Consider the following 15895-nt stretch of genomic DNA (forward strand, 5'->3'; position numbering starts at 1 on the left):
CATCTTCTCCACTACCCGCTTCCAAAACCTGTGCTTAGGCCAACCGAAAACCTCTTATTTCAGAGTTCCAATACTCTAATCCTATGCATTTGGTAAGATCCAGAGAAATATCTGTACTTTCACAGAAACCTTCCTGATTCCCCAGCTAAATGCAATCACTCTATTTGTATCTGTTGTTATGGCACTTATCACCTTCTATATTTTATTACAGTCATTTTTGTAGATATCTAACAGGTTCTATTTAATTAGAAGCTCATTTTGGGGTAAGATTTGAGTCTAAGTAATCTACATCCCTCATGAAACCTAGCACAGTCCTTAGCCAAATTTGCTGAATAAGTGAGCAAATGGGATTCCTTTGTCTCATTTCATATTAGAGAAAAGAACTAACAACAGTTAGTGGAGTATCCACTTTGTGCCAGACATTGGATTAGGCCGTTATATACGTCCATTCACTCATTTCTTATGCTATACCTATGAGACAGGTATGATTAGCTCTGTTTTGTGGAAGAGAAAACTGTGATTCTGATACATTAAGTAACTTATCCAAGAGCCCACAGGTTTTTGTGTTTGTTTTTTGAGCCTCGGGTTAAGTGGCGAAACCAGGACTGGAATCTGAGACTGTTTTGCTTTCAAGTCTGTGCTCTTCTACACATCTGCATATGGTCTTGACTTGTCTTTGTATAATGTGTTGATGCATATTCAGTATTTCAATTACCTGACTGAAAAACAGTGGATTCAGAGATCAGATTATGACAAGTGAAAGGACTGAGCAGAAGGAAATAGCATCATACGCATTCCTTTTTTTCCTGCCCCCAATTGCTGCCTGGATTTTTGATACTTCAGTCTAAGCATGATCTGGGAAGACTCTAAACAAGGTGACTAAATGCGCTACAAGGTAAGGTGCTTTTATATTGTGTTCTCACTATATGGGCAAAGAAGTGTATTAGGGATTCTTCAATTCTCCAGGAGTAGAACAATTTATCAACATGTTTGCTATGTAGTTTCAGGCAATTTAGTTTTGGAAGGACAGTGATAAGCAATGCAGTTCGTGTAGCAGTTAATGTAGTCAGTGTTTACAGAAATGTTTTTGAATTAAAGACCTAACCACTAAAATAGCACTTTATCAAATAATCACCATAAATAAAATGCATTTTGACTTTAAGATGACATGTGCTCTTGTAGGACATTTCTTCTGCATGCTAAGGACTGTATAACAAATTAAAGAACACACATTTATGTGGATAAAAGGCAAAAATAAACTTTCCCTGGCAGTAATGTAGGAATCATCACTGACGGTTTGACATATCAATATTTCAGGAAGAATAAATGACTTTCATATCCATGTTTTTTTTTATCATATCCTTATTCATTTTTACATTACTAGAATACTTTGAAAAGAATCTGTACTTTATCACCTGAAACTGCTTAAAGTATTTCAAAATATTTTAATAAAGCTTTTTGAATGATCAAATAATGTAACTTTTAAACAAATTTTACTATTATTATAAATATTTGCTCTTCATCCCTTGCCCAAAGGAAAACTATAAATCTTGTCTCAACTGAATGAACACCATTTATCATATTCATTTTGTTGTCAATACAATTATGAAAAGCCTTTGGCCTTTTCCCAAGGAAGCTGATTTGCTACTGAAACTCAATTATTATAAGCAAAGCCGGTACCAAGCCATCCTGTTTGGCAATCTAACACAGCTCCCTGCATAACTGACACTTCGCCCTCTGCCACTGACCCTAATAACATCAACATCTATGGTCACATGGAGGAGACAATAGTTTCCAGTTCAAAACAAAACATGAAGTCCCAAGGCCTTCCATTTGCTATTGTCTGCCATCTGCTGGACAAAAGTTTCACTTCAGACAGGTGCCAAAAAGAAGGAGCTTAGTGAGGAAATACATGGAAAACAGACTTAACCAAAGACTTAAATATGTTCTATGAATTTTAGGCGGTATCGATTATGGCAGATATTTATATTCTTTGACACTGAGGGGAGAGGTTCTGGACTTGACTCTTGGTTGGGACCGCTAAGGAGGGACACAGGAAACGTTAACTGATGGACATCCTAGAGTTGCAGCTTGCTGTCAAGATCACCATCCATTCCAGAGTGCCAAAACTAGGCTTCTACGATTTTTTTCAAATAAATGAAAGTTTTCACGTTAGAAGCTTCTGTTTGTTTTTAGATAAATAAAAAAGTAATATGCAATCTCAGTTTATTCTTCACAGTTAAAACAACTGTAGGACTTGCTGTGTTAACACCTACAGCCTCTGTACATGTACTTGGTATGCTGATATAAAGACATACATGGTTCTTCAATGACATGGAAAACACTTACCTCTAACCTTTCTATGAACACATATATCTGATGAAGTAGGTTTTAATAGTAACTAAAAATGTAAGTCGGTATTCAATTAATGTTAGAAAAGTTTTTTTTTTTAATGCATAGAGTTCTCCCTAAACCATGCCCAGATCCCCTGTTAGCTATATTTTTGGCCTAACTGGGGATCCGTGGTGAAAGATTGCTTTCAAGAAGTTTCTTTTGTAGTGTGGGTGACTGGGTGGCTCAGTTAAGTGTCCGACTCGATCTGGGCTCAGGTCATGAACTTGCGGTCATGGGATCGAGTCCTATGTCAGGCTCCATACTCATAATGCAGAGCCTGCTTGGGATCCTTTCTCTCTCTCAAATAATAAATAAAAAAAAAAAGAAGTTTCTTTTGCAACTTGGATAAGGAGGGTTTGAAAAGAGCAACTGAGAAACAGCGTAACTTAAAACATACAATTGCTTTAAGGCTACAGAATTTTTCTTAAGTGCTCTGATAGTTTTATGTATAAAGGCATGAAAACATATTACACTTACATGACTTTATAAATTGTCACTTCCTGTTAGGATCAAAGAGGATACATACAATACTACTAAAACAATATTAATAGCAACCACTTAGGACTCCCAAATATGTTCCAGACATTACACAAAGTGTGTTACCTATTTTAATGGTCCCAGTGAGCCCTGATACTGGATGTCTCTTTTTTTAGATGAGAAAACCACGACTCAGAGAAGAGAAATAACTTGCCAAGGTGGAGAGCTGGATTTCAATCCTACTCTGATACCAGAGTCCACGTTTGTCTCACTCTTACATGATGAGGCAATTCTGCCAGGGATGTTTGTTTCTTTGTTTATTTATGTTGCTATCCGTACTAAGCCTTGGCAAAGGTAAATTCAGAATTTATACTAAATGAAAACTCCTGACCATTTACTTCCCCCTTTTTCATCTCCATTAATATTTTCATGATGGTGAAAAGCTGTAGCATGATGAATTGAGCCTCAAAGAGGCACAGTAGCCTGCTCAGCCCTGCTAATTGAGATGGAACAGAAATTCAAATCTCCTCGAAAATGCCAAATGGTAAGATTCATTGATCCTGAGTTAAAGACGTTAGCCTGATTATCCCTGCAATCCCTACATAAACAATCATTTGGGAACGTGATTTTTAAGTTGTCAATATTTAATGGCACCAAAAAGTGACCTCTCTGAGCTGGGTCTCCAAATGCTGTGCTCAGTTATCTGCACTGCTGCCACTGTGCTGTAATTTTTAGCTGATTACACATTAGTTCATTTAGCTTTGTTTCCTCTTCCCTACTGTGCCATACTATTAAACGAAAGCGAGGGGCCTGGCATCCCTCTGTGCACAGAGCTGGTATTGTCACAGTGTAATAAGGATACATCCAGTCAAACAGCATGGTGTAGCTGGTCTTTGTGTTCAGTGCAAAGGCAATCCCTCGAAGATCTCTTGCCAGCCCGATCAACATACGCTGTCAGTGGGAAAGAGACACAGTAATTGATTTTCACGTTAGCACAGAGCAGATGGAGTAATAATCAGGCAATAATGACCACATATCTGATTTTGATTCATTAGCTAAAATGTCTCGCTCAGATCCCTTTCTATAGAAAACCGTAGACCCTTTTAAACAAACAGACCATCAAATCTGCTGACCAACTCTACTCTGCTTCTTATAAATTGAGCTAAGTCATAATTCCAGTAGTTTAGGAACATTTAGATTCTTAATATACTTTGTTTCCAAATCATGCCAAATTAGAAAAAAAACAAACAAACCAAGAGATGAGGATTGATAATTCCACAGAATAGAAATGCACAGGGTCTAGACATTATTTAATAATGGCAAATCTTAACCACATCGGCTTGCATGAATCAGTCCCACTATGCAATCTGGAGTCTATCCTGGAAGCACACTGGCATTTATTTAAAGATCCCTAAAGAATATCTCTAGTAACTTAGGACAAAGTAAAACTGTCCAGGTGACCTATTGCTCCCATGACATACCGAGAATGGCACTCGCGCTCCCCAAGCAAGGAAAAGATGTAAGGAAAGAGATCTGTATTGGTTATCAGAAGACTTGAATCTGAATCCCAGCTCTGCTGCTTTACTGTAAGACTTCAGGCAAGGCAATTTACCAGTCTCAGCTTTCTCATCTATAAAAGGGGCTAATATTGCCTCTTTCACAGGGGCATTGTGAGGAATCAATTTAATAAACTTACATAAAAAATGTCTAACACGAGCCTGACATGTACTGTATGTTCCATAAATATATAGTTTCAGAGACAGGAGAAAAAAAAACAAAACACCTTGACTCTTAAATAAAAGAGATCTGACTTGTACTCTGGACTCTTAATTAAGCTGTCCTTAGGATGATGCTTGGGAAGAGAAAAAGAAAACCCACGAACAGATGCTAGAATGTCAGAACAAAGAGCACAAATAAACATAATTGCAAAACAAGGGGGTGGGATAATTGAGATATGCAACTGTGATTTCTGAAGGTACTGTTTCAGTAGAAATATTCTGCCAGGAAATGGGCTCTGAACTTTCCCTTTTACCTGATTTTTGTTTTCCTCACACTTTGGTAATAAGCAAAAATCTTGTAATAGGAAGGCATTTAAATTATCATCAAGCACTGGGAAGTGAATCCTAAGCCTCATCTTAATGGCTAAATAACACCTCAAAGTAGCAAAGAAGAGTTTATCTGTCAGACGTATCTGTAATTTCTGATCGTCTCCCGACCCCTGTACCCAAAAGGTGACTCCATATAACTGGAAGTTGTTCATAAAATATTTAGTTTCTAACTGTCTAACAGTTTATAGAATGATGGTAATCTGAATTTTCTGAATCGGTAAACCCTGTATTTGTTTCTGCTTCTTTAAATGACTCATTCTTTTCCCTCTCGTAATGTCACTAGTCCTTTTATTTTAGAATCCGATCACACCTTATAGTTCTCTCATGTGACCTGCTATTTTTCTAAAAAAGCCATTTTGCCTTTTATGTAACCTTTTTTTCACCACCTGGAACTTGTTCCCCTCTTTTGCAGCTTTCCACGTTTCTCACAACCTCAAGAACAAAATACGTCTTCTAAGACAGCTTCTTTGAACAGTTCTATTTTGAGTATTTATAGCTCTGCAGTCTTTCTATGACAGTGGGCTTTCGGTATGTTTTTACATATACTTAGAGGTTACGGGCTACTCTTCAAATAATATTAAGTTTCCACATGTACGTAAGGCACCCACCATTCAGCTCTAAATTAGTCGACAGGAACCATGAGTTTTACTTTCTTCATGCTTAGTGCGAGGGACTCTTAAAATATCTTAGACTATCTTCATTACACAAAAAGGTTGACATTCTATTCTATCACAGCTTTTTCTTCCTTAAAAGATGCCAAGTTAATAAAAGTGCTCTAAGTGACCTGAATCTATGAAATTATATCAAGGTTTAATTTTAGAAAATGTTACTACAGAGCAGAGGAAGCACATGACAACATAACAAGTAAATGTATCTTTTCAGTAGATGCAACTGGACAGGAAAATACAGTGTTAATGTGAGTAAGAAACAGATGCTTCGGCTCAAACAACCTCTTTTATCTTAAGGCAGCAAGAGTACTGAAACAACCTACACAGATACTCAAACAACACTAAAGGAGTACTTTCTTGGTAGCCAAAACATAGCCAGCTCTGGTATTAGACAGGACAACTGCTCCCCAGAAGTTCAACCAGACTGCTGAACGATCTCAGAGAACAAGTGGCGGTCTGATTGAAATTTAGGGAAGGAGGAGCCACAATTCACCATCTCATTTAAAAGAGTACAAAGGGGTTTATTTCAAAAGTTGCCTTTGTCCTACACGACAGCTGCCGTTGGTCAACACTTGATTGATCTGAAAAGTGAGAGCTCCCTATATTTTCAGTGAGGCTGTTTTGGGGAGCTGGGGAGGTCTGGGGTATGTAATCCCAAGGATTCCCTGCGGGTAGCTCCAGGAGAAGCCGCTCCGTGCTTCAGCGGGCTGCATGGCGAACAGTTGTCTGTGTACCAAGCGTGAGACGAATGGGCTGGGAAACGGCTGAAACGCGGCTCCTTCCACCCTGACCCCCAAAACAGGGTTTCTAATGGAAAGTCTGACAGACCCTTTACTGTAGTGGCACTACTGGGGGCAGCTATAATATTATCCTCATAATTCTACTATATAATAACAACAAAGAAAAAGAAGGTGAAGGGTCATTGTGCTTTGTCTTTAGAATTAAGATGGCTGTCTTCATCCTTACAGCATACTCTTAATTCTGGAGACACATCTTAATAACCTCTAAATAGTTCCAACAAAAGAGCCGTGTCAGAGGAATGAGCAGGCCCCAAGGTGTTTCAACTGGAGTGTTTTCATCTGCCTTTATTGCTCTATCCCTCTCCAGAATTAAGGCAATAACCTGTGATAAATTATTCAGGAACTGCTACAGGGATCAAAGCAAAATCATTCTGTTAAAGTGCTGTTTGCAACATTTGGCACTTAGTGCGAAAACTTTTAATGTGCGCATGCTGAAAATCAAGGATTTTAAATAATTTAACATTGTGGAGTTTTTACGAAGGGACTAAAGATAGCAGGTTCCTATTTAACTGCTCCTCTTCCTCTGAGAAGTTTTCATTCATTTTCCTTAAAATCGATGACGTCATGGCCAAATCAAAAATGATGCATGAGTCAAGGGAGTACTGGACTATATTTTACTATGGATACAATTATGGGGGGGGGGACATATATTTCGAACTAATGCTTCGGAGCCAGGATTTGTCACAGCATTTTCTTTCTTTTCTCCCTTTGCTGTGAAGAGAAAAACCCAAGACAAAAAATTCAATGTTCTCTTCAATTTTATTAGGACTAAGTAAGAACACAAAGCTATAAATTTAAGAGTTTTGCAGCATTTCTACCCCTTGCAACCATTTTTCAATTTGGCAACACAGGTCCTCACTGTTTACATTCATCCTGAAATCCGCATATGAAAAATATCTATAAATAGGGAGTTAGAAAATCCTGGTAAGGGTTGCAAATTAAATGAATTTGGCAGTCCTGCGGCATTTTCATAGAGATATTTTAACAGCATCACCTCCTGTGGATTGGAATACTAAATACTTTATTGAAGAACAAAACAGAACTGTTTTTATCTCTAGTACTTGCAAAATGAAGTACCTGAAAGCACTTTTGCATGTATTATTTATTCATCGTGATAGAAAAATAGCCTTAACCTAATAAATTACATTTAAAAGCATTTAGTGCAAAAGTTTTGTTTATGATAAAGCAACAGATTTAGTTCTTTATCGGTAGCTTACAGCACCAAGTTTTCTTTATACAAATTAGACAGATGGTGCTTACAGTAGAATTTACTAAAGGTCTGTCACAACAAATGCAGCCAAGCTGCATATTTAATCACTGCAGAATCTTGTCTACCTGCAGCTGCCAACTGCTAATCCAATTTCCCTGATAAATGTGGCAAGAGACACGATCAGCAATAAAGAGCATCTAACTCCATTTTCCTGCAGGGCGTCTTTTGATGAACATTTAGGACGGAAGCACGGAGTGCACTGTGTGGCCCTGGTTCGTGGCAGCTGCATGCATTCTGAGGCACAGTTCTCAGGTTACTCACTTAATTCTGCCACTATCATTACGTTGCTATTGATCTCAGTAGCTGTTGCCTACACAGCATTACTCTAGATGAAGCTGAATCAGGCAGTTATCATGCATCAAACTTGCTCAAAAGCCTGGAGATTTCCCCTTAATTACTTGTGATTTTATTTGCAAATACCGTTAAAGTGTAATCAAGCAGTCACTTTCCAGGGTCGTTAAGAACTTGCTGGTTTAGGGATATATCACTGGAACTCCATTAAAAATGACTCTAGGAAGATGGTTTCTATCAAACTAGATGGGATTACATCAAAATGGGCTTGGAGTATAATGAAATCTTCAAATGAGACAAATGTAATTTTTAGAAAGATGGTGTTTTTCAACCTCACTGCTTCTGTCTGATATAAAGGGCACCCAGAGCCACCTCAAAGCTGCAAAGATTTTGTTGGCCCTTAAACACATTTGGAAGACATCTCAAAAACATAGCTAACCTGAATAGAAAGTCTGGTGAAGAATTTTAGCAAGATTATGAACACAAAGAAAATCTCTAGGATCCTTTTTGGTTTTAAAATTCTGTGACTATTGCATGTTGATAAACATTCATTTCAAAAAAGTCTATTTCAAATTAAGAGGTATAGCATTTGGCTAATTATTTTTTTGGTAGAAGGATTACAGTAAAATAACCATCAAAGGCTATTGTTTTACTATCTGGCTTCTCAGAGCTAAGTTTTTTTTTTTTTTTTTTTTTTTTTTTGTAGAGAGAAGAGAAACCAAGCAAAATGATGGTTAATGTTTTCAACTTATTTCAAATAACAATAAAATAGGACTCAAGCATCACTAACAGAGGTGCCCACCTTCTCTGGAGTACATTTATTAGTCTTTTAAAAATAATAATCAGTGTCAATCTGTTTAATAGAGCCCAGATGCATTATGGTTTTAGACGATGCTATTCCTGTTTTGCAGATCTTGTGTTTCCCACCCCCCGCATTAAAATCTGGGGCTGTTTTGTCACAAATCGCTTGCTACATTTAAGGATTTTACTAATAAAACATAATGTTGTCTTGGATAGTGTGACTGCTGCCACAGCTGAACAGACTTGTCAAATCAATCCTAATACGGCTCCCACAGGCGCATAAAAACCTTATTTAGCTATCAGTTATCCTAATCACTTTGCTCAGTTTAAGAACGCAATACTTCAAGACCAGCTCCTATTTATACATATATGCCTAGCCATTTAATAAAGTCTTGATTTATATAAATTCTTGTTTAAAAACATATTTAGAGATGTAGTGTTTTAGCATGTGCATGTTTGCGCATTCCTCCATATAAATATGCTGAAACATATAGTGCAGGGTGGGTGCCGGAATAGGGGCGTTTAAAGTGGGGTACCCACAAGAAGAGTTCTTTTAAAGATACTAACTGCCACGAGGGAGAAATCATCCAATCATCAAGTGTCCAAAATCACTCACTGGCCTCAAAGTCAGTTTGTGGAAGAAAATAAAAAAGTACTGGTAGGAAAAGTACAACTCAAAGACACATGGCGACTGAGAAAGCAAGACCGATGAGGCACAGAGCACATACAGATAACGCAGAACCTTTTTGTGGATCTGGATATCTTAGAATGAGCAAAATCATCTCTCACCATGTTTGGGAACAAACCCACCTTTACATCTTCTTGTTTAAAGTTGTTGTTGAATATTTGTAATACCGTTTCAAAAGAGACTGTAAGAGGCAGCATGAAATTCTCAAATTCGTCTTCATCTTCGCCTATCAGAAAAACAAAAGGGTCACCGTGGTTTAAAATGCATGCTATTGTACGTTAGCCTCAGCGGTGAGTGAGTGCTTCATTCGGGCTTAGAAATGTTCCCTGGGAAGGGGGCAGCCTGCATTCATACTCATGGCACATTTGTACTTTGTTTGGCTCATTGAATATTCTGGTGTTTTGCCTTCTCTTTTGCAGCAAAATGAAATAGCAAAATTACTTACCAGCCATTTTTTTTTTCCTGGCTCTTTATTGGATCAAACAGACTCATGCCCCAGGCACTCAGCCCTTCAGTTCTTAGTGCCCCCAGAGCTTCCCCAATGCCTCAAGGAAAGGCACTTTCAAAGCCTCAGAGACAAGGATCTTTTTTTCCCCTCCTCTTTAGGTGCCAAGGCCCTAAAGGGCTCATAGACTCAGGTGCCCAGATAGCTCTAAGTTATTATTCCCTTTTATTTATGTTCTTTTTTTTATTAATTTGTTAAATAGATAGCAGGGAAACTTTTATCTGCCAAATAAGATGGGGTCCCTCATGGGTCATTTGGATTTTAAGTACATTCTCCATGGGCACACTTCCTCTTGCACTAAGGTTCCTTTTCTTCATGGAAAGGAGACATTTTCTGTTGTTTCTTTCACTTGGAAGGTAGACCCAGTTTCCTCAAATATTCTATCAGAGCAGAATCTTTACCTTAAACATGGGATACGCACAAATGACTATTTTTTATTGAAAACATTTATATGTGAGTGTAGTTGACACAATGTTACATTAGTTTCAGGTATACAACATAGTGATTCAACCTCTAGTTATGCTCTGCTCACCACAAGTGTAGCTACAATCTGTCACCATACAGCCCTATTCCAATATCATTGACTATATTCTCTATGCTGTGCCTTTTATTCCCACGACTTATTCCAGAATTGGAAGCCTGTATCTCCCTCTCCCCTTCACCTGTTTTGCCATTCCCTCACCTCCCTTCCTTCTGGTAACCATTAGTTTGTTGCTCTGTATTTACAGTCTGATTCTGCTTTTTGCTTGTGTATTCATTTTTTTTTTTTTACATTCTACCTATGAATAAAATCATATGGTGTTTGTCTTTCTCTGTCTGACTTATTTCACTTGGCTTAACACCTTCTAGGTCCATCTATGTTGTTGCAAATGGCAAGATCTCATCCTCTTTTGTGGCTACATAATATTTCAGTGTGTGTGTGTGTGTGTGTGTGTGTGTGTGTGTGTGTGTGTACGTGCACCACATCTTCCTTATCCATTTGGGTATCGATGGACACTTAGGTTGCTTCCGTATCTTGGCTACATAACTGACAATTTATAGAGTATTCTTTTCATAACGGGTTGCTCTTAAATGAGAGAGTTGATTCTCTCCTCTCTCCTATGCCACTGAGAATTGCGAGTCTCCCACTTTACTGATACAGACACAGGCAGAGAAAGGTTAAGTGCCTTGCTCAAAGTAGTTTACCTAGTCGGAGGTGGAACTCTATGGTCCAGACCTGCTGACTTTGATGCTATCACTTTTTAAACAGAGGCTCACAGAGGCAATGAGAGCTCAGAGATCAGTGGTTCTCAAGTTTGGTCCCTGGCATAGCAGCATCAGAACCACTTGGGACTTTATCAGTTATAAATTCCTGGGTCCCACCCCAGATCTACTGAATCAGGGACTCTGGGGGTGGGGGGTCTAGCAATTGGTTTTAAGAAGTCTTCCAGGTGATTCAGATGCATGCAGATATTTGAGAAACACTGGCCTATATACATCATTCTACAGATAAGGAAACTGAGGTCCAAGGCCACATAACACAGAAGGTCCATGGCACAACCAGGATCTTTTGACTCTCAAGGAGTGGCCGATCTGGCTGACCCTGATCTTTTGTTACTTCTTTTCCCCATGAACCTTATGCACTTTGTCTCCAGAACCCAAAAGAATCACAGACTTAACTTTGTTCACAAAGGGATACTGAAAGGCCAATGAGACTTTCCTGGTATGCTATTCTAATTTTTTTTTTTTTAACGTTTATTTATTTTTGAGACAGAGAGAGACAGAGCATGAGCAGGGGAGGGGCAAGGAGAGAGGGAGACACAGAATCTGAAACAGGCTCTGGGCTCTGAGCTGTCAGCACAGAGCCCGACGCGGGGCTCGAACTCACGGACCGCGAGATCATGACCTGAGCCGAAGTCGGCCGCTTAACCGACTGAGCCACCCAGGCGCCCCCCTGGTATGCTATTCTAAACAAGGGTTAGGTTTCGAGCTGAAGGGTCAGGCTGACCAAATGATGATCCCTGCTCTGTCAACTGGCTATGTGACCAAGCTATTTCCCTTAACTACATCCTCTGGTAACTGGTGATCACATTAGAGACCTTTCCAGGCAGTCTTACTTTTCAGAGCCCAGCTCAAAAACAAGCTTTCCCAATCTGAGCGAAGCTCACCTCCAAGTACTCTCTCAGGCCCCACCTCAAGCATTCCCACATCGCCCACTGGGTTCCCACAGCATTTTGGCTGACTCCTGACAACAAGTAGCCGTGATCAGTCTGCCTCTGACTGCAGGTATTCTGGCATCTAGCTAGTAACACTACCACCTGACATCATGCCACCACTACCGCCATTTGATGAGGGGTACTGTGGGGATGAAAGGAAATACAACTTATAACGTGTGTATGTGAATTACTAGATCTGTCAGCCTACACTGATAGCATCTTTGGCTTTGCTTCTGGAGAGCTGAGACTGCGCACCTTTGCATTTCTCGGTGAAGGAGAACAATGCAGGCATTAAGGCTCAGCAATAAACAGACCCAGCATCTGCCTCCACCACTTACTGTTGAACTTTGGATATTCACTAATCACTCTGAGTCTCAGGTTTCCCATCTACAAAACACGGCTAAAATACATATCGTTGTGAATATCACAAGTTCTAACACAGAAAAAAATAGAAGATGCTCAATAAATAGTAGTGGTAGCGCTAGGATTATAGTATTAGCACCTAGAACAGTGCCTGGCATATATGAGGGAAATGCTGTATCTGAATGAAAAGTAGTTGCTCAATAAAGGTGAATTTAAATATACATTATATTTAATAATGTTATTATTTATGTATAGTGTAATATATATTGATGTCTATTTAAATACACCTTACATTTGAACTATGTAATCTTACTCTTCTAAGATAAAGTATTTTCTAAATGTGGAATTACTAATAACAACAGTGATGATGATCACTGCAGGCAGAGAAGGGTACAGGAAAGAGTGGATGTTTGAAGGTTCTAAGCTCGAATCTTGGCTCTGCTACTTGTTAGCACTCTGGTTTTGGATAAATGACAGACGTTAATATTTTTGCTGTTCTGAGTTTTATATGGACTTAGGCAATTGCAGTAATCAAATAAAGTGTGATCGCCAGGTTGTCCCCCCAATACCCTTCTTTAGGGAGCAAAGCTTTCCCAAGGTATAGATATTTAATCAGCACAAAGACAAATTCAGGACTTTACCATTCAGCCCTTCACTTAATACATGGAGCCACAGATCAAAAACCTTCCTGACTCCTCTCTTTTCTCAATCCAAGTTTGAGGCTATAGGGAAATCAAGAGCATAGAAGACAAGCCACCAAAATGTGCAGGGAGAAGTCAAAGAGCAAATACTGAAGACAGGGATGGGAACAGAAATTCTAGTTAAATGTCATGTCCTCAGAGAGACCCTCCCTGACCACTCTGCCTAAAACGTTACCGCAAAACTTGCCCCAGACCCCCAACCACTTTCCACTCCCATAACCTACTTTATTGTTCTTATGGGACTTCCTGTGACTGGGCCGTATATTCACATATGTTAATTCATGGTCTTCCCTATGACGATGTAAGCTCCTTGGTGAGGGAACTTCATCTGTTTTGATCATGACTATATCCCAGTGCCTAGAATAGTGTCTGGCATTCAAGAAATAGTCGTGTAGTGACTAACAATAGTTATTTCCTGAGTGCTTACTATGTGAAGGCAATGAGTTTGATACTTGATTTACTGAACACCCATGGAGCTGTCCCTAGGTTCAAAGCACTGCTGCAAGTCACGAATGGTCCCAACAATCCTACGGAGCTGTAAGATGATTTCCTTCATTTTGCAAGTGAACAGAGAGGCTCAAAGGAGTTAAGTGGCTTGCCCAACATCGTGGGCTCCTAAATGTCAGTGGGCTACAAGCCACAATTAGGTCAGGTTTACTTCCAATCTCATGTTCTTCCCCCCTGTCTCTAGCGGGGTGGAAGGTACCAGAGGTGGGCAGTGAAGTCAGGGGCACAGAATCTTGAGTTTAGAGCTGCAAGAAGGTTAGAAGAGGGTGAAGAACAATCATCTGGGTTCTGGCGGGGAGAAAGGAATTCGTCAGCAATCCTTTGAGCTTAAGGTGGGCAACTAGAACACACTGGTGCGTGACTTCTACAGAAATATTTGTTTCAGTTATAGCACTGTTGCTCTCTTACCACACACAAGGTGATATACTGTATCATTGAAGCTGGAATTTTTATGTCATGCAAACAACTCCATACAACATTAGAGGTTTTTTCCCTCACTTGTATTACCCTTAGAGGTATCAGTTGCTGCTTCTGATATGAAAGGAAAAAACAGGAGTTCACTCTCATACACAACTTCATGTTCAAGTATGCAGTCATATATTTAGCATGCCCAATGTATAGGTGATTGTTTTATGAGTAATAATTGAAGTTGCTCCTCTTTCTTTCTGACCGGGGCCCAGAAATCAGTATGATTTGAAGGTGAAGTGCCAATTTGCAGACTAATATTTTCACTGGCATCGGGAAAAGTCAATAGTAACAGAACACTGTTTAAGTTCTCAGTCATGCATAGATAAAAATGATAAGTTGTTCAGCTTTCTGGTAAAACCCAAAGCTAATCCCCTCTACTGGATTTCTGGGGATCTGATTCCTCAGAAAGTTATGCATTTTATGAGTTTCAAGTTTTTTTTTTCTTTCAGAGAAGTCACATTAAAATACAAATAGTAACCTTTTTCAGTATGTTGGCTCTCAGATAGTTTATTTATAAGACACTTCATTTGTTATTTTATATAACTTAAGACCTTGCTTGATGGGAATGTAAAATGGTACAGCCAATATAAGATGATGCAGCCACTGCAGTTACTAAAAAAGTTAAACACAGAATTGCCATTTGACTCCGCAATTTTACTCCTGGGTATACACTCAAGCAAATTCCAAGCATACGCTCACACAAAAACTTATACACAAATGTTCACACTAGCATTACTGTAATAGTCAAAAGGTGAAAATCCAACTAACTGTTAATCAACTGATAAATGGATAAACAAATTGTGGCCTAGCCATATAATGGAATATCAGTCAGTCATAAAAAGGAATGGAGTATGGAAACATGTTAAACTATGAATGAGCCTTGAAAACATTATGCTCCATGGAAGAAGACACACAGAAGGCTACATATTATGTGATTCCATTTATATTAAATTTTTAGAATGGGCAAATCCATAGAGGCAGAAAGTAGATTAGTGGTTACCAGGGGCTGGGGCCAAGGGCAGTAACTGATGACTACTTTAAGATATAGGACTTCTTTCTGGGGTGATGAAAATATTCTAAAATTAGCTAACGGTGATGGTTATACAACCTTGTGAATATTATGAATATACTAAATACCACTGAACTGTATGTATACTTTAACAGGGTGCATTTTATGGTAGGTGAGTCTCAGAAAAAAGAAAAAATCCCAAAACAACAAAAAAACCACCACCAACAAAATTTCCCCCACCATTAAATGTATGCAGAACAGTGAATCTTCTCATTTCCTCAAATTCAAATGCAAATAGCAGCTGCATTACTGGGGACTTGGGAGAGTAGCCACGGAGAAGCAAATAGTACAAATAAAATAATTATGGTAATAATAAATGGTGGTTACTAAGTTACTAAGGATTTATCATATGATAACTATTGTGTGAAATGCTTTCGTATTAGTGATAGTTTAGTATGGTAAGTGGAATAATGGACTCCAAAGATGCCCATGTCCTAATCCTTGGAATCTGTGAATATGTTAGGTTATAAACAAAGGGGAATTAAGGTTGCTCATCAATTGCCTTTAAAATAGAAGATCATCCAGGAGTCCAAGGTAATCACAAAGGTCCTTGAAAGTGTTAGAGAAAAGCAAACGAGGAAAACCAGAGA

General features: G+C 38.8%; 1 protein-coding gene across 2 annotated transcripts in view; it reads right to left on the reverse strand.

Moving 5' to 3' along the window:
* The window catches only part of RANBP17 (RAN binding protein 17), a 330708-nt gene that overhangs the window by 63222 nt on the left and 251591 nt on the right, over positions 1-15895 (reverse strand). For both annotated transcript variants that reach the window (XM_042992442.1, XM_042992448.1), the window contains 2 exons: positions 9620-9723; positions 3734-3822 (listed from right to left, as the gene is read on the reverse strand). In XM_042992442.1, the coding sequence (XP_042848376.1) occupies positions 3734-3822; positions 9620-9723 (193 nt within the window). The remainder of the gene's footprint in view (positions 1-3733; positions 3823-9619; positions 9724-15895) is intronic.

Source organism: Panthera tigris, chromosome A1 (assembly GCF_018350195.1).
Source record: "Panthera tigris isolate Pti1 chromosome A1, P.tigris_Pti1_mat1.1, whole genome shotgun sequence".
Classification (NCBI taxonomy): Eukaryota; Metazoa; Chordata; class Mammalia; order Carnivora; family Felidae; genus Panthera; species Panthera tigris.